This window comes from Lagopus muta, chromosome 5 (assembly GCF_023343835.1).
Source record: "Lagopus muta isolate bLagMut1 chromosome 5, bLagMut1 primary, whole genome shotgun sequence".
Classification (NCBI taxonomy): domain Eukaryota; kingdom Metazoa; phylum Chordata; class Aves; order Galliformes; family Phasianidae; genus Lagopus; species Lagopus muta.
The window spans coordinates 58054083-58078259 of record NC_064437.1 but is presented as its reverse complement, the minus strand read 5'-3'; the positions used below and the strand labels follow the sequence as shown (position 1 = coordinate 58078259).

Sequence of the window (24177 nt, the reverse complement as noted above, 5' to 3'; positions counted from 1 at the left end):
ACAGATAACCCAAACTCATCCTTGGCAGTCCAGTTCTTCCCGAGATGCGAGAAAGATGGAAACACAGATGATGATTCCCACTTGTTAATTAACACTCAAATAAGAATGCTCATCATCGTAAAGAAGCCAGGAAAGTATCCTTTCAGAGCACTGCACTAATCACACCTAAACTAGTCTGTAATTGTCAGCTCACAGCCTCAGCTCCAGTTTAGAGATATCAGCTCTAACTTGTGTCGCACAACACGGTTTGTGGATGCACTTCTACGCTGGCATTCTTCTAATCCTAACCCTAAGTAAGTACAGGGAGGCCCAAGAGGTATTTTGATTGCAATGGCTGGCCAGTACTTCTGTAGCAGCCATGTCTCAGACTGTGTTTACTACTGCATTCATCTGCCACGACCTCAACGTGCAGCTGCTGCTCGGTGTGACAAGGCTGCTTCTTGTTGAGAAGACTGTGCTAAGATCTAGTGGACACTGGTAAGAATTGAGCAGCTTTGCAATGGCCTACGATGGAAAGGGCCAGCCCATCACTCATACAGGTAGGATCAGTTGTATTTTGGTGAAAGACAGATATATCACAGTATCATATCAAACCCCATCTTCAACATCTTTTGCTTTTCATCTGTTCAATCAATCATCTCTCTAGCAACTAGAACAAACAAAAAGAGCTAATAAATATGTGAAGACTTGCATCTCTGGCCAACTTCAACATTTTTTCAGCATGTGATCAAACATCCATATAAAAAACTCGATAAAAATCTTTGGACCCTTTAGGGCTTGAACCTGGAGAGATGTCTAGTTTGGCTGAACTCCATATGCCCTTCCAGAATTCCTGTGCTAATGACTTAATCCCTCTGGTTCAGGAAAGTTTCTGAGTGTATTTGCTTACACATTTCTGAAGCTTCAGGAGGAAAAGCAGTGAGAGATTTGTACATAAACAAACAAGCAAGAACAAGTCTCTGGTATGATGGAAGAATAATTACAAATTTCATAGAAGTCACTTATTATTCCGGTTTCTGAATCTATTTTTAGAGCTGTTTTTCTAAGACTAGACACTACTGGGGAAATAAACCTGTCATATCAGCTGTTATTATCATTTATATTACCGTAGCATCTAGGAGTCCTTCTCAGGAAAGAACTCCATTGCATTAGGAGCTACATACATAAACGCCTAGGAAGAATAAAGGGGAATTCCCACAGGAAACTGAAGGTTGGGAAGACGAGGACTGTTCAGCCAAGGGCAATGAAGGAGCAGCTTCCAAAGTAGGCAGAGAGCCAGGATCAAGTGTTGAACAGACGCAAACAGAAACAAAGATGTTAGAAATAGAAGATAGGTTTATGTGTTGAAAGTAACTAGTGGGTCAAGAAGCCTGAAGAGATCTGGCTAACAAAAGGTTATTAGAAACCTTGCTGAGAGCAATTTCGGTGGTCAGCATGGAGACAGCTAAATTAGTGGGAATGGAACACAGACTCGAAATAGAGGAAGTTGGAGCTCTTGTTAATAGAATATTTCACAAGCGCAAAAAGAAAATGGAAGGGGTGTGCAGGTTAGGAATATTCTTTCCAGTATGAGAGGAACTAAATTACTTTTCTTTTTTTAGTGAAAAGAGCTACAAATGGATAGTCAATGGGCTGTGAGTTTTGGGAGAACTAATTAGAGCAGTGATGGTGGAGCAAAAAGGATCAAGTGATAGTCGTTAAAAAGAGATTCAGCAGAGATTAAAGAGGTGATTGAAGCAAAGCAGTGGCAAATGCATCTATTTGCTGCCTGGGATAGATGTATGGACGCTACTGCTCAGATTGAAGCAGGACAACCTCTGCATACAGAGCCACGTGAAACACTCGGCCTCATCAGCTGGACATCTGAAAGGAAGACACAGGCTGACAACAGATGTGAGTGGAGAGAAAGGTTTAGCCAAGAGGTGAGAGGCACCGGCGTGGTGCACATCCATGAGGACCTCGAGCATCTTCCTGTGCGCTGTGAGGCAACAGCAGCTGCAGTCCTCCTGCCCCTTACTGCTGGGTTACACCAGGGCTGCAGTGACCCTTCTCAGTGAAGGAGTGAATGTGCTCAGGAGCAACCATGGTGTGACGAGTTATTGCTAAAGAGAATGACTGATTAATTCCTCCAGAGGATTCAGCCTTCACATTTTATATCTCTGAGTTAAACTTATTACTGAATCTGAACCTCATCCTACTCAGAGATTTCAGTAGGCTTTAATGCTGAGGGGTACTGCTACATAAGCCTAGTGGATTTTCCTCACTAATTTCTTTGGCTAACAACAACAACGATGAAAGGATCACAGATATCATGGCTTAGGATAGTTCCCAAAGTGTATTGTTCACCTGACAGGTCAGCATTGCCTCAGAATACCTTGGTCCCATTTTCTGAAAATTTCTGTAGCAAATTAGCACTACTGGACTGCTTTAATCATAAGTATCCATTCCCTTCAGCGTTGTGTGAAGCTTCAACACTAAAAGGATCCTGATCTCTTTTCACTTGTTGCTGTAAAATTATACTCCACACTTCTACATAGTAGAAGTTGGAAAGCAATTACCGTCACAGGTTCATCAAAGCTAGAATGCTTTCTGCAAACAAACAGGTGCCCGATGTCAGGTGCCTATAGTGAGACAGTCTTTCCTACTGCCAAGACCAAAGCTGTGATGTGCACAGTCCTAGCCATCAGAATATGAAAGGTATATGAGAGGAGGAGACGATGCACTGAGTGTCTGTGAAAACTAGCTATCCTCGTGGAAGGGTGTATGCTTACGTAAACCCAAACTAGGTCACAAAGTCGCTGAGATTCCATCCACTAACATTTCAAAATCTTTATTTTTAGAATCAACAAGTTCTTTGTGTCTTAGAACAAGGTTCTTATGCAACTCTATAAAAATAGCATTCATTCTACTTCATGTCTTCGCTTGGTAAAGCTATTTCTCCTGTATTTTATACGTGTAATTTAAGCCTACTATAAAGAGAATTGCTCTTCAGCAGCCTCAAGCAAATAAAAAATGTTAGCCTCCTGCTAAGCTTCATTTCCTAACTACGTCGTTGTGAGTCAGTCGGTGTTTCAGTTTACAGTTCCAAGAGGCAAGTTTTGTCACTCTTTGCTAGGGACCCCATCTCAGAGCATCCCAGCATATCCTCTGCACTTTCTGCACAGTCTGACAAGTTCTGCCACAGAGGCCTCCTTTGACTCAAGCCTATGACAACTTTACAGCACTTCCACTGCTAAACGAGCAGCAAAAATCCTAATTAAACTCTTCTCCTTCACTCAACTGCATAAAGGAGAGAAAAATGTAAATGTTTCTCACCAGCCCCCGGCAAATTTCCCTTGGATTTAACTGCCATTCCGACACCGACGCTCCTACGCGCTGTTTGGCACATTTGATTTCATTCTCTCCTTTGTGATTCCGTTGGCTCAATACGTTAAAGATGCTGAAAGACAGCTCCATCTCTCATTCTTAATGATCTCTGTACAACTTCAGTCAAGCCACCGGTGTGTCAGCATGTATGGAGAGAGAGGGGAAATGCTGAGCCTGTGTTTGAGCCGCTGCTCACGCCTGCTGCTGACAGAGTGCTGACTGCTCCTTGCTTTGCTTAAGGCACCTCACACTGATGTGCTGTCGCCTCAGACCTTTGCTGGGGAAGCAATGTGCTTTCCCAAACCTGCTGTAGAAATAGGATGTTTCGACTGATGTACTGCCTTCTCATTAGTATATAGAGATGATGTTAGAACGTATCCAGTTCTCATTGACAAGAATTGCAGCTTTAGCATCAGAGATCAAAAATAACACTGCGGATCAACATTATGAACTTACAAGCAAAAATAAAGCACAGAGGTAATTGTGGCTATTTGGTTTTACTCGGCCTCTTCATTAATATCTGAATCACCACTCTTTACAATGCAGCTTTGTTCAGCTTTTGGAAAGCATATGTATTATTTACAGCCTGCTGATAGGATCTCTGAGCACTGATAAGCCCACATACTCTGCTTAAGGCACTGCCTGAGAAAGGAACAATACAGAGATTTAACCAAGGGTTGCAAAGTACTCGTGCTTTTCCAGAAAAGAAGGAAATAATACCTATTGCTGCAGCAGTACTTTAGAAAGCTACTTTCAGAGCTGAAGGCTGACATCTCCCACTCTGGTTTCACTTCTGTACGTAAAGAAGAAGGCAAGGAGAACAAACCAGCCTTAGAAAACCCCAGTAAAGCGAGGGTAGAATTTTGCTTCACACAGCAGAGTATAAAAATAGCCATCAGACACTGTTTTCAATTTCTGCTGGGACTGCGCACAAAATACCAGGCTGACAGGAAGAAAAGATAAAACTTGTATGAGACAGCGAGACTTGTATGAGACTTTGAACACCCACAGGAAAGTGTACTGCGGATCGGAAGGACGGGGCAGGGAGAGGCCTTCCAAAGCCACCATCTACCTCCCCTCCAGATAGGGTCTTGCCAGCAGATTGCAGAATCCCTGCAACAGAAAGAAAATATCTTCATCCATGGAGAGTGGTGAGGTGCTGGAACAGCTGCCCAGAGAGGCTGTGGATGCCCCATCCCTGGAAGTGTTCAAGGCCAGGTTGGATGGGGCCCTGGGCAGCCTGGTCCTGTATTAGATATGGAGGTCGGTGGCCCTGCATGTGGCAGTGGGGTTGGAGGTCGGCGATCCTTGAGATCCCTTCCAACCCAACCATTCTATGATTCCATCGTTCTGTGATTCTTATAGCAGTCACTTTGAGACCACAGAAAGGAGTGGTGCCTTCCTTGGCTCTGGCGAAATGCACCCAGCTCAGTCACGGAGATGTCATTATACCTAATGGTGCCATCCATGGGTTTGTACGTACAGTAATACATTATCTATTAATGCTTTAAATATTTCAACTGGTAAGAGCAGTGATATTTATCAAGGAAAAAGAATCAACATAGCTGCCCTGCTCTCATTAGCACTCACCTATAGTAAACAAACCAGATTTTTTGGCGTGCAATGCCTTCATGAGCAATTAATCATTGTACCAGTAAGATCACGAGGGGAAGCGTAAGTAACAGATTATATTTGTAGGTATGTTGGTAGTGCTCCTCACTTGAATGACTGCGCACCAAGCCTGTACAAGTACTCTGGCTCCATATGTTCTTAGTCAAAGCTGTAAAATTGTTATCTAAATGAAGTGGCTGTAACAAAACAATTCTAATTGGTAGAAGCTGCTGTTAAAGCCTGGCTCAGCCACAGTGAAACATTTTTACTATGGTAGTTATTGTCAATAGAACAAAATGTTCACCTCCCAACATGAACAACAAATGGGGGAGGGTGTGTTCTCTCATTCCTTACATTAAGGTCTGGGTGAAGTCAAACCAAGCATTTGCCTACACAATCTTTCCAGGGGCCACGCAGTGTGGAGAACAGCTGTGTCTGCGGGCGCACACACCCAAACCATGCCACCATCTACACACACTAAGATGGCTAACAGGGCTCCAAAGCAGAATCTGCAGCAAGACCCGCTGCAGCAGCTAAGCTAACCCCTGGGATCTCTGCAGCAAACTGAGTGTGCAACAGCCTATGACTCATGCAGCACAACATTTCTCATCTGTCTTATGTGCAGAAATGGAATGAAACCACATCTCGTCTTCCAGGTTGCTGAATCAATCTGAAGCTGGAGAGTCTGCAACTCCATAGTTTTAGCCCAGGCCCACAAATGGCCAGCTGACACTCGTGGCTGCACTGCCCTGCAGGAAAGGGAGTGGGAAATGAATGGTGCTTGTTGGCTAACAGATTTTAACTCGGTTGTAATGCCTTATGGCACACACATTTCACTGCTTCCACATCTCTGTTGATGTAAAAACTGACAAACAAATCAGATCATGAAAGATAAAATTTTTAATGTTTATTTTTCAGTGAAAAATACTTTACAAAGAGAAAGAGGTTTCAAAGGAGAAAGAATACATTCTTCAGTAGCTGTTTATTTTCTCATTGAAATCTGAGGCTGGCATTTCCTCTACAATGTATTTATTTGTTCTCCCAATATTACAGGACCTTTACCTTTTACTTAAGAAGGATCATCATCCATGAATATTGTTAAGAACTCAATCAGGTAATGCTGTATGTGAAGAATCTCCACAATCTACATAAGCTGTATATGAAGTGCCTTCAGATTTAATTCTTCCCATACTTTGCAGTAACAAATACAGAATATATCCTTTAAACGTCCAAACATTTGAAAGGCTTTGCAACACACACAATGCAAAAACAGAAGTTTAGTATCCCAAAGAGCAGACAACAATACTCCCACATCCTCAAAGCAACGCTGAAGTTCTCGAGGAAGATAATACAATCCCCATCTTTCCACCTAAAGAACACAGAGACATTTATTAAGGTGTTCAGTGCTCGACTGTGACTTTCTCTGCTACTGTTCTACTGCTGGAATGTGAAGATACCCCAACATCAGTCTAAATGAAGTGATATGGTTTCACAGTGAGAGTACCTGACCCTTCATAGCTGCCTCTACACACAGACCTCTGCCATTTAACTTATCTTTGCTGACCTGTAAGGGGGTGGGAGAACAACAAAAGACCAAAACCCTGCCCCTAAAATATCAAGAAATATCATCCTTGCCCACTTAAAGTTTTGCCCTCCATCTCACTTGCAATTTCTGCAAGATGTTTGAAATCACCCTGCCAAGTTTACTCCTATCTCTCATGTACACTTAAAAACAGTTTCAGAAGTACGTTCACAAGATTGAGGAAAAGACTTGAGAGTGAAGTACTTCATAAGAGTAGCTTGAACAAAAAGCACCTTCACTGCAGCTCAATTCAAAGTGGAGGAAAACTAACCCTAACAGTTTCAGAATTGGCAGACTTCAAAAACAAACCAACAAAAAACAAAACCCAAACTCACAAATCAGGAAGGTCAAATAAATACCTTATTTCATTCAGTACTCCAGCATTTCTACGGAGACACACTTTCAAGTACTTTCATTCAAGGCACTGATTTTTTCCTTCAGTCATCCTGATGCAATGAAAGCCCAGCATTTCTGTCACACTGGGCTGACCTACTGTCCCAGGAGATACTTGCTGCTATCCCTGGGGAGCCTGAATTTCACCTTGCTGCCGTTTTCCAACTACCTCATCATATATAGAAGATTTAAATGCACTTATTCTCCTCTAAAAGTGAGACTGGATACATGTGAAGTTAAATACTCAAAATATAAAAATATTCACAATTCTGTTACAGAATCACAGAATATCCCAAGTTGGAAGTGACCCCCAAGGACCATCCTGGCTCCATGCAGGACCACCCAAAATCCAAACTCAAGTCTGAGAGCACAGTCCAAACGCTCCTTGAGTTCTGGCAGCTCAGGGTTGTGCCCACTGCCCTGGGGAGTCTGTTCCAAGCCTGACCACCCTCTGCTGAAGAACCTTTTCCTAACAACCAACCTGACCCTCAGGACACATTCCTCGAATGGATGGTTTTAGAACACGGATTTCAGTTTCATCAAAAAGCTTAAAAAAGATTTTGTTCTTCAAAACTTAAAACTCCATTAGGAATACTTATATTCCATATTATTGTCTGACTATAGGTTGACCAACAGGTTGACCAGTGAGGTTGTGGATGCCGCCTCCCTGGAAGCACTCAAGGCCAGGCTGGATGGGGCTGTGAGCAGCCTGCTCTAGGGGGAGGGGTCCCTGCCTACAGCAGGGGAGTGGAACTGCATCATCTTAAAGGTCCCTTCCAACCCAAACCATTCTGTGATTCTATGAGATGGGCTGAGTTTCTAAATATTTAGTCAAAAGGAGAAATACACAGTGTGGAACATTGCTCTCCTGAGGCACGTTGAGTACATCGCACTGAGCAAAGGTAGGTTATGAACGCATTTCTACAAGCATCATTTCTTCAGCTCAAAATTTGTCAATTGTTTCAGATGAATGAGGCAAGACTTGAAAAATCCTTCAAGTTCTTTTGCTTCACCCTAAGCACTGCAGTTGGACAATACGTTCTCTGGTGTGCCTGAAAGCAATGGACCAACAAAGCAGTTCACTGAACGAGCAGGGGAGGGGGAAGGGGCTGGGAAAGGGAATTATCTATCTTGGATCCCTCTATGGAAACAAAATATTGGCTATGTTTCATTCTTGGGGAAACTACTGGAGGAAAAGACAGACACAAAAAAACATAATTAATACCTCCATATTATTGTGACAAAAGAAAGTAAAATAAGCCAGAAACTCAAGTCATGCCTAGATGTACCAAATACTCAGTAAGAATGAATCGTAATCCTTAAGAAGAGCAAATGATTTTATGCAACAACATCTGCAGCATATAGGAACAGCTGGTTCTGATGGATGGGAGTAGTCAAACTTTGTTATATGAGCAAAATGGAATGTAAAATATTAGAAATATAATTTCTAAATTCATGATACAATGCAAAGACAAATTTGGCAGCCCACTTAAAAAAAAACAAAACAGGGCTCACTTTTGCAATGACTGTGTATATTACCACTGTGACACCATCCCAGCTAGGGACACAGAAGCTCATTAAATCTCTGATAAACTTTTTCCAATTTAAATCATCATTAATTCTGACTACTAGATTTCTGCTACCATAAATCAGTGATCTGAACAGATTCTGTAACTGATGCAGTAGATTTCAGAGCACCATCAAGAAGGGTGGGTGATAAGCTGCCACGCGTGGTACATTTTTCTCAGTCAGAACAATCGCAGCCTGGAGGACACATCATAAACACAACCAGCTACAGCATCTCCCATAAATTATACAAAGAAAACTTTGGACTTGCAACACACAATTTATAAACACCCTTCTGTGTAAGTGGAGCTGCAAGGTGGCACTGAGGTAAAGAGCAACAGTAATTCTCAGAAACTGTAGACCATACAAATGTATATAAATCTCTGCTGTTTTCTGCTGAAGTGTAAGCCATTTAAAACTAGTTATATGATCAATTACTCTGCAAAGTCAAACATTTAAGCTTTCATGTATGTAGGAAACCTTGTTAGGATCGAAAATTCAAGACAATTTGAAACTGTGGCCAAGAGTACAACACTCTTTACTAAATTAATAGCCAATAATTGAAGGAGCAGAAAGGCATGCCCCTGTCACTTCACTCTGATCATCTCCCTCCTGGAAGCAAGGGATTAGGAACAAGTTATTTCTTGATGCTCTCACAAAATGTAGTTTTTCCATAGTTTGAATGACAAGATTTGTTCACCGGAATAAAACAAGTGGATTAAGAATACATAAACATGCACCTTTTCTCAGCTGAGCAGATCAGGCATTCACATGACACTGCAAACTACTCTCTGATGTATTACTCAGCTGGTCTGGATTTGCTTTGTATCACATTACCACAGCATTACACGAGCACAATGCCCTACAAGTGGAAGACATGAGGGAGGCAAAATGTGAACTATGAAGAGGTGCACCAGTAGAAAAACCCAAAAAGGCATAAGAGAATCTAATATAAAAAAGAATGAACATAAAATGCATGTCCATCAAAGCCAGGCTTAGGCAGTCAGCATTCCTCCTCTTCTTTCAATGGAGGGGAACAAACTGCAGAGAGATGTTACTGAATTCAAACAATGTGAAAAGCTACGAGAAGACATTACTCTCCTTCTTTGAAATGACACTCTCTTTCTCCTAGTGAAATTAAAACTGTAATTAAATACAAACATCTCCTGGAACTTCTAACATATTCATCCACAAACAAAAGCTGTTCTAGGAAAGCAAACCCTAGAACTAAAAACTGCAAAAGCCTCAGAACTTGCTTCTATTGTAGAATGCAAGCATGACCAATATTCTTTAGAGATTTGCTACAGTAATTTACAACTTCATTAAGGCCTGATGCAAAACCTATTAAAATCAGTGAGAAAACACGACGTGAAGAGGCTCTGAATTACATACTGTCACTTGAAGTTCAAAATCTGGGAGTGCTGAGCCATACCAAACTGCTGGTAATTTACAGTTTTTACATCAGGAAATACTACAAGCTAAATTGCCATACAAAGAGATAGCAGCCATCTGATTTTTCAGTATTTAGAGACAGAAATCAAATATCCCATTTTTTAAAATAATATTTTAAGGATGCTTTCTGGTAACTGAACTGAAATTTCTGCTGCTTGTACAAGCTACTGTTTCCCTGTCTGGTAACATCCATAGCACTTGTTGCTTTAGTGTAACAGCACCCTGTACCCTGGAGAAAGCAATGGAAACAGCATCCCTTTTGCAGGATAAAAGTAAACAACATAAGCTCTTAAAAAGCGTGTTATGCTAATTATAGAGTGTTCAAATGTCTGTTCAGCTGATGCTGTGAGTGAAACATAAGTAGGGACTCGGTGAGTTTGTATGCTATTTCCTGGACAAACAAAATAGTGTCAGGCTTAATGTGACAGATGCCAGTCATAGTGAACACGCAGAGTGAGGAGGATCAGAACAACCCCAGTAACTTCATCAGGGAGAGCTGGAGCATGCTGATAATCAGCTGCTCCTATGACAACAAAGGAGAATTATTATAGCAGTGTCCCTGTGTGATAGCCATGAAGGCATCAGGGTAAGAAGGTCTCCCTTTTACTCTGAAGGGGGTTAGGACTTACAGGATGCAGGTGGGGAAAGCGTTTTGTGACATGCACCTTTTCTTTAAATAACAAGACAGATGTATTTTTGAGATGGTCTCACACACCTTCTGCCTCTTTTAGCACAGCCATTACACTGCAGTAACAGGGAATGTACTAACAATGGCAGGAATTTGGTATGTCCCCAGTTTGTGTTGGATACCCTCCTTGTTTATATAGGATCCACTCAACTGCTGCAAGACATCAACTTAAAAGAGCAATAAAATAATCAATCACATATTCCTACCGTTTTCCTTGAAATACAATTACTTCAAATTTGGCTAGGACTAAATATTTAAAGGTCCTTTGAACTCTGAGCCTGGATGTTAGCTGGATCGTGTGCAACAGCTTTCCCACTATCTACTACCACTCACTTCCATTAAGTTTACAGTGGTTCTGAATGTGCCTACTATGTACAGTAACTACAAGGGGAATCCTGGAAACAAAAACCATAAGACCCTTAAGCACAACTTGATAGATACATGTTTGGATAGACAACATATCTGCAATACTGTATTTCAACATTACACACTGAACTTAAATAAAGTTAAGAATACATGGCCTTTCCCTATAGTAATATTTTAATTAAAAAAAAATGTGATTTAGATTGCATTTGTGCAGCTTTTTTTCCTGAGTTTGAGAATAGAAGGCAGAATTTTATGATCCTTTTCCACTGAAAGACATTCTTTTTCTCTGATTTCCAATTAAAATTATTTTATATTGGTCTATCTGCTGAGTTACATTCTCAAGGTAACTTTTAAGAGTTCGATCTGTTATTCTGAACTTCTGATACTAACACTTGGGCTTTTTTAGTAAGCAGCAGAAAAGCTGTGATGTCGCTGGAAGCTGAGCTAAGGTTTCCTGGTTACCATCCAAAGTTAGATAAACACCAAAAGAAATCTGAAGGGGTTGCAATAAAATGTAAGAAATGTTAAATGCACCAAGCAATTTCTTTAGCTTCTTCCTTCCAAGGCATTTGCAACTTCTGAACAACGTAGCAAAGCTCTGTCCTTCTTCAGCATGGCATGTGAGACTGTGAGACTTACCCAAAGGGACTGAAAGACTGAATTACAAAACGTGGCTTTAAAAAAGCAAGCAAACAAAAGAAACACAAGAGAAGTAACAGTTCAGTCCTTGCCCTGCTGACAGGTGGTGAGATAATCACCATTTCTGCTACTACAGAGAACTCAGAGAGGCTGGCACTTCAACAGAAGGAAAAAGCATATCAACCTGTATGGTCCCCCTAAACAAAAGTCCCTCGAGTTCATGACCAAGATGTCAGTCAGCTTTTAAGAAACATCAACAACAAATCATACTGGGGAATTACTGACAGGAGTCAGGAACCATGATGACTGCTTTAGAAAATACCACATAAAAATTGTTCCATGACCACACTTCATTCTATGTGCAAAAATAACTATCTTCCAACTTACCAACAAATTCATCTCAGAACTGATCCTCATCATCAAAGCACTGACCCCAGCCCAGCTGCCACTTAGGCACTGTGGAAACCCTTCCAATTTGGGTCAGACACTCACCTCACACATCCTCCTGTATTCTTGGTACTCGCTATTGCAGATTGATCAAATTTTTTCTGCAGAACTTTTAAGCACCAAAGGCAGAGTTCTGGAGCACAGCTTCAAAGCATTTTGCTCGAAGATGAAATCACCAGCTCTCTAGCAAAATGTCAGAACCTCTAGACGTGGTATTGTCACATGCATAGCTCTGATTCAGAGGCCACCGTAACAAATGAGTGTGTGGACAAACAGTGACTTCAAAAAACTCTGAACTGGGCTTCAAGAAGGAAGTATTACTCTAAGTATTTTAAGTTTGCAAGAAAGAAGTCTTCAGTCAATGTTTTACATTGAAATTTTAAAAGTGAGAAAGTGATTCACTTGCTTGAAATGGTTGACATTTAATTTTTGCAGTTTAGATAATCAAACGTTTTTTATCACTTACCATAAAATGTAAGTCAGTACATATTAGAAAGACTCCAGCATGGTTTTATGATTTTTTTTTACAAATATACATCAGAGAGGCACATTCTTTGTTAGAAATGAGTGTGATTTTTTTTTGGAGGAACTTAAACGCTTCCTGTCACAGGAATTTTTCCATGAAGCTGTGCTCTTCATATAAGGCAATCAGACAGAGCTAAGAAAAACAATCAGCTTAAATAATACTAGAGCTACACTTAATTTAAGATCTATTTTCAAAACACATGTGCCATAGATGCTGTTCAGAAAAACAAGCAAGATGCTTCTTTTGCAGCCTTAAGAAAGAAACCTCGAGTTCTGACATTCTCTTACAATTTAAGGGCACAAAAGGAATCAGTAACTGTTAGTCTGAAGTAATCCAACGTACAGCACAAAGAACTTCTTACAGTAACATCACAAAGCAGTCTTAACTCTTTCAAAAGGACCTGTTGCTCATTCCTTAGAACGGCGCACGTCCCATATATTCACAATTGGCAACAGAGTCTAGAGCATTACACCATCATTGCTGCTACTGTAATGAAAGGAAATGAGGTTCTGATTACAAATTTTCCCATTAAACTAAGAAACTCTACTTCATTTTACCAAGCACTAGTTAGTTATAAACGAATGTGTTAGTTCAACTTGAGTCACACCGCCTTGGTTTGTACTTCCTATCTGTAAAGGCTGATTGAATGAGATTCCTTTCATCAGGCAGGCACTGCTATCTTTACTGCAATAGTAGAGGCACGCTTTGATAGCCAGCACAGCTTCGGCTGATAGACAGACTCTTGGTAGCTGAAAGGGAATGACAGTTTGACAGGAAACATCCTTAATTTCTCCAGACAGATACTGTCCTTGAAGCAGCCATGTATTATTACCTGCAAAAGAAGAACAACTTTTATCGTTAGGATATTTAACACCATATCTGAAAGCAATAGAGAATGCTAGTTTTACCTGTATGACAACATGGCCTTTCTTTACAATTTTATAAGGATGGAAAGATCCAGAGCTTTGCTTCACAGCTATGGGAACTCCTCCTATTGTGGTACATGTACAGTACACCTTTGTTAAACACAGTGATCTGCAGTTTGTCCTATAGACTCTTCAGAGGATATTAAGATATAAATTTTTTCTGAGATACACAAGCAAAACTCCTTAAATTAGTGGGCTGTTACACGATTTCATCAGAGGTCTAATACTGCAGGTAAGATAACTGCCATGAACGCACAGAACTGCAGGTACTTCATGACATTTCCAAACAGAAACGCTGGCTTTACGAGCGCTATGCTGAAATTTACCAACACAACACAGTTACAACACAACTGGAGTTTCACACTGATTTAAATATTGAAAAGTGTGTGAACTTAAAAAGCAGCTCTACAATCAGCAGTCACTGCATTGTTCTCTGCGTTTCAGACTGCAGTGGGACGCATGAAGTTCTCCTTCTGGCATTTTTCAGAGAACACATCAAAGCTGCTCTGGAAGTTACAAGCTTGCAATGACTTCTCATTGAGGTGAAGTCACTCAACTTCCTCCAGTTTCACAAATCCTCCATCACTAATCTGATGTAGATCCCCACCTCGACAATATCTAGAGATGCTGCAGGCAGAAAGGTTTGCTGACTGTCCTGGAGATATTCTATTTGTTCTCGAAAGGCACAAACTGTGGTGAGAAATTACCTGAATTCATGAGGTATATCCACAGATTGTGGTTGCTGTACCATATTTGTTGAATGCTTCTACAAACAATGAATTTAATTAAGCTATCACACGGACAGTCTGACACTTTGAAAGCTGGCCAAAAAGTCATGAGTCACAAAATGAGATGTTTAGTTTCAGATCACTTTAATTGCATCTACAAGCTGTAATGACTATTAATATGTATTCATCATTGTAAAAGCCAACAAGGCACATAAATTCAGGCTGAGAACAGTTGCTAAAACTCAGCAGAATTTCAGAAAAAAATGACTTTTCAATGCAAATGGGCAAAAATAACTGAAATACAAATGTTCTGTTCATTGCTTCTAAAATTTGACAAGGAAGCTAAAAAAAAAGTTATTCTAGGTCTTTTTGTTCTTTTAAACTGTTTAGCAAGGTTTGTTCTACAGTATAAAGCCTTAGTGGATATTTTAATAACTTACTCCAAGAGGTAACAGCTCTCTGTACATCACTGACTTCTAGAGTGTAAAAACAAATGCGTTCATATCACATTATCTGAGCAGTAAATGTCATCCCTTCAACTCCAAGAACACCAGCTCATGGTGGCAGCCTTACTTAAGCACACAACACCTACTATAGATACTGCTTAGAAACACAGGTATTTCAGAGAGATGAATAAGTTAAACACATCAGACTTAAAGCAAATGAGCCGTATCTGAATAAGTCAAGAGCCAGGCAAAATGGTGTTAACATATAAAGAATGTGAAAAGCCACGGGTTATTTTGTTTCATATGGTTGTCTTTCAAATGGTACTTGGTTCTAATGGTACTTCATGGAAGTTTTTACTTTGGAATGGTGCTTCCAAGGGCACTGACAGATATTCCCTTCCGAGTGCAGCTGGAACACTGGAAAACATTGTCTCCAAGCACTCACTAATGGTCACCCTTTGCGAGAAGGTTTTTCAGATAACCTTACTATTTTTGTACCAAAGGGAACTTCAGGGAACACGCTCACACAGTCTAGTTACCAGTCACAACTATGGACAAAGCAGAGTCCAGAGTAAGGATGGTAATGATGGGTGCAATTAAACCATTTCAGTCACATGCAATATGAACGTGTTCCACGTGCTCCTTTAAATATTTATTGAGAGAGATTAATTTAGACTCAGTACTCCCATTTCACAGTAACCAAGATGTGAAGTTACAGTGCATCCAAAGTCACACAGAAAGAACCTCCAATAAACGTCAGTAATTTCTGCTTCCTTGACATACCAAAATTTATTTCTGATATAAGGTGTGCCTTGTTATAGAAATACTCAAGCACAAATAAACAACCAGGAATTACAACAAAGTCAGTTCAAAATGGTTAGGTGCAAATGTTCCTCCATTTCTGGAAGAGACGAAAGGAAAAAGTGGAATTTTATTCTGGAATATGTTTCAGCTTCTCGAGAAGCTTTCTGCCACATACAGGCAGTGAGGCTGAGATGAGCCATTCAGAGAGACAGAATAAAGAGGGCAAGCATGTGAGAAGGAAAAATCTCCACTGTTCTGGGAACAGCACCTCTGCACGCCCTCACTGGCTGTTTGTTTCAAGGAAGTTTTACAAGAATTACTGCAGCGTGCGTTAACTCAAGCAAAAACCTTCTGGGCTTCTGCTGTACCAAGTGCTTTATTTTTTTTGCTTAGTTGGTTTTTGTTTAATTCTTCCCACTTTGATTTTCAAACGTAGCAACTCTAAATGGCATTTAGCATATCACGATGTAAGTAATACAGCAGACTGGGAGGGACGTTTTGGTTCATCAGCCTGAGATCCCACGTATTATATACATGCACATAAAGACAATATCTACTTCTCTTATCTACTCCCATTCAAACGATAAAGCAACGTAAGCTCTTTACCTTCTGCTGTGATAAACCAGGCATTAGGTGCTTCTTCGTTCAATTCTGAATCTGGAGGGAGAGTCAACTTCAATAGAAACTGAATGGTCTGACCGGGAGCTGCACTCAGCGAAGGAAGCTGAATGTTTGGAGCAGATTTAGGCAGTTTTGGAAGGTTTGCAGTTTGGTCCTTTTGTGCAGCCAGATGATCTGTAACATCGCAGGTTTCTGGATTCAGGATAGGCAACTACCAGCAGAAATCAAAATATTAATTTTCCTTCGATTTGGTACAGCAAGTAGGCTTTCAAAACACAGCCTCACTTTCACAGCTGACACGGACTAGGAAAATTAACAGATGACAATACAGCTACTGCACTCTGAGAGTCTGATAGATGCAATAATACTGCAGTGACAGGTGGAGAAAAGGAAGGGCAAAATGACTTCTTAAATTAGAAGGATGAAACTGATTGATAGAAAAATGTTTGCTATTAAAATCACAAAATCCGTACCTGTTTTACCATATCCACTATTTAATTGAAATTTTTAGCATTTGCCTTCCATTGTTATTTTAAATAAAATCTGGAGATATTTTCTGCTGATTGGGTGCTAACTGTATCCTTTGGAAATAAAATCCAAGAATCTAACTCTGCAGATTATACAGCAAAGTAAACAGCAATTTCCAAGAAAATGAACCTAGATGTTACATGGCATGAAAATTTAAACATACATTAAGATTGCATACTGTGAAGTGCAAGAAACTTACAAGAAAACAGCAGGACAGCTACATCATATATTTATGAGAACATTAAAACATGGTGCCATTATAAGATGGACAGCAGTGCAAATCTGTTTTGCTTTCATGCTTACAAGCACACCGAGCACTGCTGGATTTGAAAGTGGATTTCATTTGGCAACTTGAAAGCCCCAAATAAGGAAGACATGAAATTCTGCACAGCATACACTAAAACTTCATGCTTGAAGTAAGTTTGGACGTTCAGCACCATAGCAGTAATATTAAGACATCACAGAATGCATTTTTGTCAAACTTGGAAGAATTTGGATCTACAGACTTGTAGTTTTGGAAGTACAGGAGAGTGACAACAACAATCTTGCTCTCCCCACAGCAGTTATGTTACAGAAATGTTTGTTGACTTTTCTCTCCAGATAGATGCAGCAAGTTACTGTTTCTGTATTTTATTTTCTCAACACTGTGCAAATTTGGGGGTATATTTATATATCAGAAACACAGATGCAGAAGTAGAGACAACAGTGTTAACAAAGTAGGATCTGTTACAAACACTGTGGTAAGTAAGAAAAGTAAGCTATAAAGTAAGCTATAGCACAGTAAGCTACACAGAAATACACAAAGCACACAGGGTGAGATTTGCTCTGCTGTACAACAGTTTATGCAGTAGAAAATGTAGAATAGCTGAAATTTGGCAAAAATGCCACCTCAGATTGCCATCTTATCTTTGGGACAGACTATGTACCGCACCTCAAGTCAGTGGTCTCCACAAACCACACTTTATGCCTTAATTAGAGGACCTGGTCATTGATTTTAATTCCACTCGTTATTAATGGAATTGCTGTTGCTTACAAAATTTTCATACTGAAAAACTGGGCTACACTATTTAATAGCTCGTATTTCAGCATTATTATTACTTAATAAAGGATAATCACTGTTTTCATGCAAAAGATGGCTTTCCAAGGACCAGGACTTTGAACAAAGACGCCAACAGGTGATGCTTGTTTGTCAGATCATCACAAAGCATTATGTGAATAAGTTACCAACAACTTTATTAGCTAGACGTTTTTTCTGCCATTTGCCAAAGCCTGGAATAGTAATTCACACCAAGAAACACCACTATCAGGCTGTTTAATAAATATTACTTGCCATGGACAGAACTTTTGTTTCCAAATCCAGCACTTTAATCTGGTGATTATTTGTGTCTGCAACATACATCAAACGGCCATTTTCTTCAACGCACAAACCTCCTGGTTCATTAAAAGTCGACTGTGTAAAGCTGGAGCCAACAACATTGCTTGCTTCTCCTGTGCCTGCCAGGGTAGCACAGTTCTTCATTTTGGGATCTACAACCTTAATCTAAGATTTAAAAAAAGATTAGGAAAAAAATTCCACTTTCTGAAAAAGAAACACGAGAATTCAGACGTTCTGCATTATATTATATCCCACATCTTCAGGAGACAGTGCTAAACTTGCTTCTCTTAGCTAACAAGCGTGTGTCCTAGAAGACAGGTTACCATACTTTACCAAAAGACATCTCCCTCCTTTCTTCCTGGACTTCATTCAGTTTTCTCCACTTAAGGCACCTATCCCTTTGGTATAAGCATATGCTGAACAGCTTGTTTTTTTCTAGTATTTGTTGCCATTGTGAAAACATTTGCAAAACAGTAAGACAACAAAACTGGGAGGCAGACTTTTAAACATGTTTTTCTAAAAATGGACGAGTTAGTTTTTTTTATTTAAAGTAATAGCAAAAAAGTTGATCATGTATAATGCTTTAAACAAAATCGCATCTGCACCCGAAATCTTAATGAGTGCTTACTGATACCTACCTTAGTCTTCAGGTAAAACAAATTACTTGCCTTTAATGCAATTAATCAACGTACAGCTAGAAACTTTATGAAAGCTTACACAATATCATGTGAAAGCAGTCATATAAAACAATGTCTCATCTCTGAATTCCAAGGGGTAATTCAAAACATGGGTGGCTTTTCTGAGGAAAGAGCCAGTCCTCTTGCTCTCCCAGTTTTATCAAACCTGCAGTATTCCTGAATAAACACTCCTAGCTGTTTTGCCATAGTTCACCATCTTTAGAAAGATATAAGGAATGAGTCTTTAGTTAGAATGGTAACTTGGCACAAAACTGACCTTCCTCAAGGCGCCACCATATCAACACAGCAGTGTATGGCAACAAAACAATGGGTAAAGAGGACTTATAAAGGAAGGAAGGAAGGGAAAAGAACCCACAAAAGAACTCTTATCGTTTGTTTCTTCAGCTCAACCAAGCACAATCTTCATACATTCTGAAAATAATCTCTTACAGTAGTAAAAATTGTGAAGAATTGTGAATTGTGTACCTATCAAGCTACTACATGCTTACCTTATGATTATAGGAATCCGCCACATATAGCAGCTTTCTTTTCTTGTCCCATGTTATTCCTAGGGGATGCTGCAGCTTGGCATTTATGCCTGCTCCATCCACATCACCAAAGGCAAACAAATTCTGAAGATGTTATCAAATGAAATTATTTGATTATTCAATGCTGGTATTAATTTAAACTGTCGGAATTAAATGGAAATTCACTGACAAAAAAAAAATATCATGACAACTTCAAAAAAAGGATACTGAAAACGAGGAAGCAAGAATGCTAATGATGGAAATGGAAATTATCACATTTAAATTATCAGTATGAATCCAGCTGGCTTTAACGACCACGCAACGCAGTTTCTGTTCAACTATCTTACAAACAAGTCAAGTGATTTTGTATCTGAGGAGCAACAGTCTGCACTATAACCTGAGCACCACCACTGGCACACATTTGCATTCCAAGCAGTGAAGTTAAGAAACTGACGGCCACAGAAACTAATTTACCCTCTCACCCCAAAAGTGGTTCCTCCAGGTCAGGCTTGAGAAATATTAGTAGGGCAGTGTGGGGAAGTTTGAAGTGATTACCAATGGATCTCTCTCTCCTCCTACAAGGTGCTTCACAGCTCCATCTTTCAGAGAGATCATTCGCACAGTGCTGCTCTCACTGTCTGCTACAAAAAGGCAGTTCCACGGCTCTTCGGAAGCCAGAGAGAGTCCAGAAGGCTGTGCAAAGCCGGCCTTATGAGGGTATGCATTGTTTCTGTTCTCTTCATTTCCACTCCCAGCAAATCGAAGACAGACTCCTTTCTTTAAATCACTGAAGAAAAATAGCACTTATCTTCAGGAACAAGTCTGACATAGTTCAGACGTTATGCAGAAACAAAATACAGGAAGAGCACTTGTAAGTTATAAAGACGGCTCTACTATGACGGCATAAGGAATTACTCAAAGGCTTTATGCTATCTTTTAATTCAACTTGGTTTATCACTCACCACTAGATAATTCAAATGGAATGAAAAGTAACATTAAAATGTACAACTGTACCTTACTGTCATAGAGATTTTTAGCAAAGGTAGTGTATTTCATTTCCTCTAACAGATGTGGGTAAAAGCACACAGCCATTAAAGGACACAAGCCTTTTCACTTTGAACAGCAGTAGCAAGCTTTAAGCTAAGTTACAGGTTGAGCTAAATTACTTTAATTTAATCAATTTATCTGTCTCTTTAGGGTTTGAAGGCTAGTTATCCAGACAAACAGCAGTTTCACATGTCTCCTACTGCAACTGCTTACCTTCCCTTTGGAAGTTTTCCACCTTCCAACATCAGTGCCCATACCTGATGAATGCCTGCCATTGCTATCCATAAAACATCGTCCTCCTGGGTCCCTGAAACTTAAAAAAAAATGGATATATAAGAACAGGTGAAAAAGAACCAAAAAACAAAAACCACCCTTCGTAAATGAATCATAAAGCAAACAAGCCAACAAACCAATCCTGCCATCCCCATTGTTCCAGCTCACTGTTTGCCACAGGGAAAAACAAAAAACAAATAAACAAGCCACAGAGCAAGAGAGCAAGAGAATGTCTTTCATTTACCAAGAAATCTGCTACTGTTCTTACATTCTCTTCCCAAGGATATAGAATTATGTTTTTAATATCTCTACCTGGTAAGGACAATACTTCAAACGGGATTTGCTCTTTGGAAGGTTCTGCTATTGGGTCCATGTTTCACCTGTCATTTTGGGACTGTATGTTAACACATGTGTTTTTCCTGATCATGGATTTCAGGGTGGTGGTTTTTTTGTCTTGTTTTAAACTAAGCTAATGGCCAAATTAGACACAATCAAAAGCTATTCATCATTGTTTACAAGCCTTGAGAGGAATAACAAGGAAAGCACCTTTCAGATCAAATGTTCATGGTAATTCCTGGTCAGTTATCCTGAAAGTTCAGATATTCTCACTGTGTTACACTTAGCAGTCCCACTGAACCCAGTGGAGCACTAATGACAGCAAAGACAGGGTACACAATGTTTTTAACATAACGCAAACTGACGCTGTCCAGTCTCCGAGTTGTTTTCCCTGTGCACACACACATTATTGCACATAAAAGATGCAGAGCTATGGAACAGTGATGTTCTGATCAGGCATATAGCAAGCATCTAATTTTTTCCAACACTAATATTCACCAGTCCACATCTATAAAATCAAACAAAGCTCTCCTAGATAATATCACAAATAAAACAACAGAAATAGAAACAGAATATTCAAGTGCTCTCTAGCTCAAAATATATCACATTACATAAGAAATAATATCAGGTTAAAAATTAAAATTAACTACTACCTTATCAACAGAAAAGCACTTCTAAAAGGCTCACAGATACTTTTTAACACATATGAGCTTATAAAGCAACCTCCATCTCACAGCTATTCCTGCAAACAACCCCTTGGACCAGCCCAGGTTCCAAAACAAAGGCAATTATATGTGAAATGCTTGCCAACATCTTAGATCTGTGAAGTCAGTCCAAAGCAATCTTTTAAAATGAAATTGCCACAATTGCCCCAATTGATATTCTGCTGCTGTTCCTTCAATCCTAAATCTTTCTTTGCAATGCAGACTGAAAGCAGAAGAAAACAGCACCCCATCTTCAGCATCAATCTGCTCACTGTGAGCTCTCTTAGGAGTAGCACTGGTACAACTGCAATGCAGTTTTGGTTCAGCCTTTCCTATTGGATGAAGATACAAGTTTCCAAGACGGTGATCAAAGGAACTCTGCTGACTCTCTCCTGCACTTCCACATAGTTCCATGTTTTTTACTCAAAGCGAAGTTCCAAGAAGAAAAGTCAGACTTCCAAAATACCTGAATGCTTTTCGATGAGACGGAATGTTTGCAAAATCAGTTGGAAATAAACATTTTGTTACTCATCAGAGACAAATGCTTTTTACCAAAGCACTGGCAATACAGTGCCCTGCCCCACACACCTAACAAAACTCCCCAAAACACAGAATCCCCTTTGGTTCCAGCATGTTTCTAAGAGATTGAATTGAGAAAATGACTAAGGAAACATTTTACTACTTCCTATAAAGTGCATGATCTACTTCCAGGACTTTGTGTCTACGCTGTACAGTTTGCACTTTTCAGGTGCTACAATTTTGAGGATCCCAGAGGGATGCTAAAATCACTGGTCAACTCCAAAAGCAAGCTTTACATCTTGCTGTGCTGCACTCTGCATTCTGAGGGGTGTCGAAAACCGCTTTGTTCATTACTTCATATTCACTTCACCCAACAATTAAATGAAGGAGGAAGACTAGAGCTGAGCATTTCAGAAAATTCCGTTCTATAAAATCCAATTTCTGTAATTCCACCCACTGCTGCTCCCCTGTGACAGCTATAAGGTTTAAACATAAAAAAAGTGCCTTACTCTAATTCTGCACATCAAAAGGCTCATCAAACATGAGACACAGGAAAAAAAGTATAAATATTAATTTCAAATTTTATGCAAGATCAACAGAGATAGGATTCCTTCTTCATTTGGAGATCAAGAGAGGAAACGTAAATAAGAACAAGAAGAAGCAATCACTGGAACAAATATTTTCTTCTGGACAGTAGTTAAAAGAAATGGAATGGATAAAGCACAGTAACAGCACAAACACACTGAGCTGTGGAAAATATGTCAGAGATTTAATAGAAAAAAAAATTACAGAAAACCAGAAAAGCAAAACCAATGCCAATGGCCACACAGAAAACATTTTTTTTAAACAAGGTGGTCCTGACACTACAGAGTTTAATGTTATACGTTATGAAATGGAAACAAACAATCAAAAAAACCTCAGACTCTTCTTTGAGGATTAAGCATTTTGGGGATACAGCACCACTGTCATCCTTGTACTGTTCTCACAAGAGGAGGGAACTGGGGAGAACTGCTTGCTGAAGTGATGATAATGCCAACATTGCCATAACTCCTTATCATCCTTGACTGGAAAGAATTTACTTTTAAAGAATTTATTATAAAACAACATAAAAGAACAAAGCAACTCTTTTACATTTATTCAATTAAGCACATTCCAAACTATCTCGAGCTGCTCTAAAAGTCCAGTGTAGTTTCTCCTTATTAGGGTATGTACTTTCTTATCTTTAGTGCTGCCTGTATCAAAGCAGAGTATGGCTTACTAAAGTGATATACTTACATTAGAAAGATTCACTCCTAATAAACTAGAGCTCTGAATGCATTTGTGTGATGTGGTATACCATATTTCAGTGCTTTTTAGTTCCTGAGTCTGCCTGTGCTACATATCTGTGTTTTAAGAACTCATAATCCTGTATGTACACACACTCAATTTTAAATAGTTTAGGAATACTGCTGACCTTTTAAAGACACTAATCTGAACACACCAAACGGACTATCTGTTGTAGCAGGCAACACCTACTTGAAGAGATTCCATTCCCAGGCCTGCCACACACTTCCAGTTGCCCCTGTGGGGACTTCTTGCTTCCTTTCAGTTTGGGAATTGAAAGTCTGGAAATCAAAGTCACATCTCACAGCTGGCACCACTGGTATTTTCTAAACAGATTCAAGTTTGAAAATATAATTTGCGTCAACTAATGTTATCTTTTAAAAATGCAACAGTAACCAAGAAGATTGTTGGTATGATCATCTGGCGCAAAACCCTCACAGGCAACAAGGGCTGATCAATGGCCCCCTCCTCTTACAGGCACACATGGTGCATTTGCATGCATATGGATATAAGCCTTGTCCTCATTGAAGCCAGTGGAAGTTTAGCACACTAAATCCCAATCTGACTAATACAATGGCTAGAGAATCACTGTTCTTTTTCCAGTGAGACAGAGACAGCAAGTCGCAGAAAGAAATGCCTTAGCACTCTAAGTCTGGACACACACTTACACATCATCCCTCTTGAGGAGGAAAAATTAGTTTTCTTTT

The 24177-nt window shown here is 39.7% G+C and overlaps 1 protein-coding gene across 1 annotated transcript in view; it reads right to left on the bottom strand.

Annotated features, from left to right (window-relative positions):
• Window positions 1-5859: 5859 nt before the first annotated feature.
• NHLRC2 (NHL repeat containing 2) overlaps window positions 5860-24177 on the bottom strand; it is a 38891-nt gene continuing 20573 nt past the window's right edge. Inside the window, exons 6-11 of the mRNA XM_048947049.1 lie at window positions 20529-20628; window positions 19824-20055; window positions 19251-19373; window positions 18020-18229; window positions 16147-16372; window positions 5860-13468 (exon numbers count right to left, since the gene is read on the bottom strand). Coding sequence (XP_048803006.1) covers window positions 13200-13468; window positions 16147-16372; window positions 18020-18229; window positions 19251-19373; window positions 19824-20055; window positions 20529-20628 — 1160 coding nt within the window. The 3' untranslated portion in view covers window positions 5860-13199. The remainder of the gene's footprint in view (window positions 13469-16146; window positions 16373-18019; window positions 18230-19250; window positions 19374-19823; window positions 20056-20528; window positions 20629-24177) is intronic.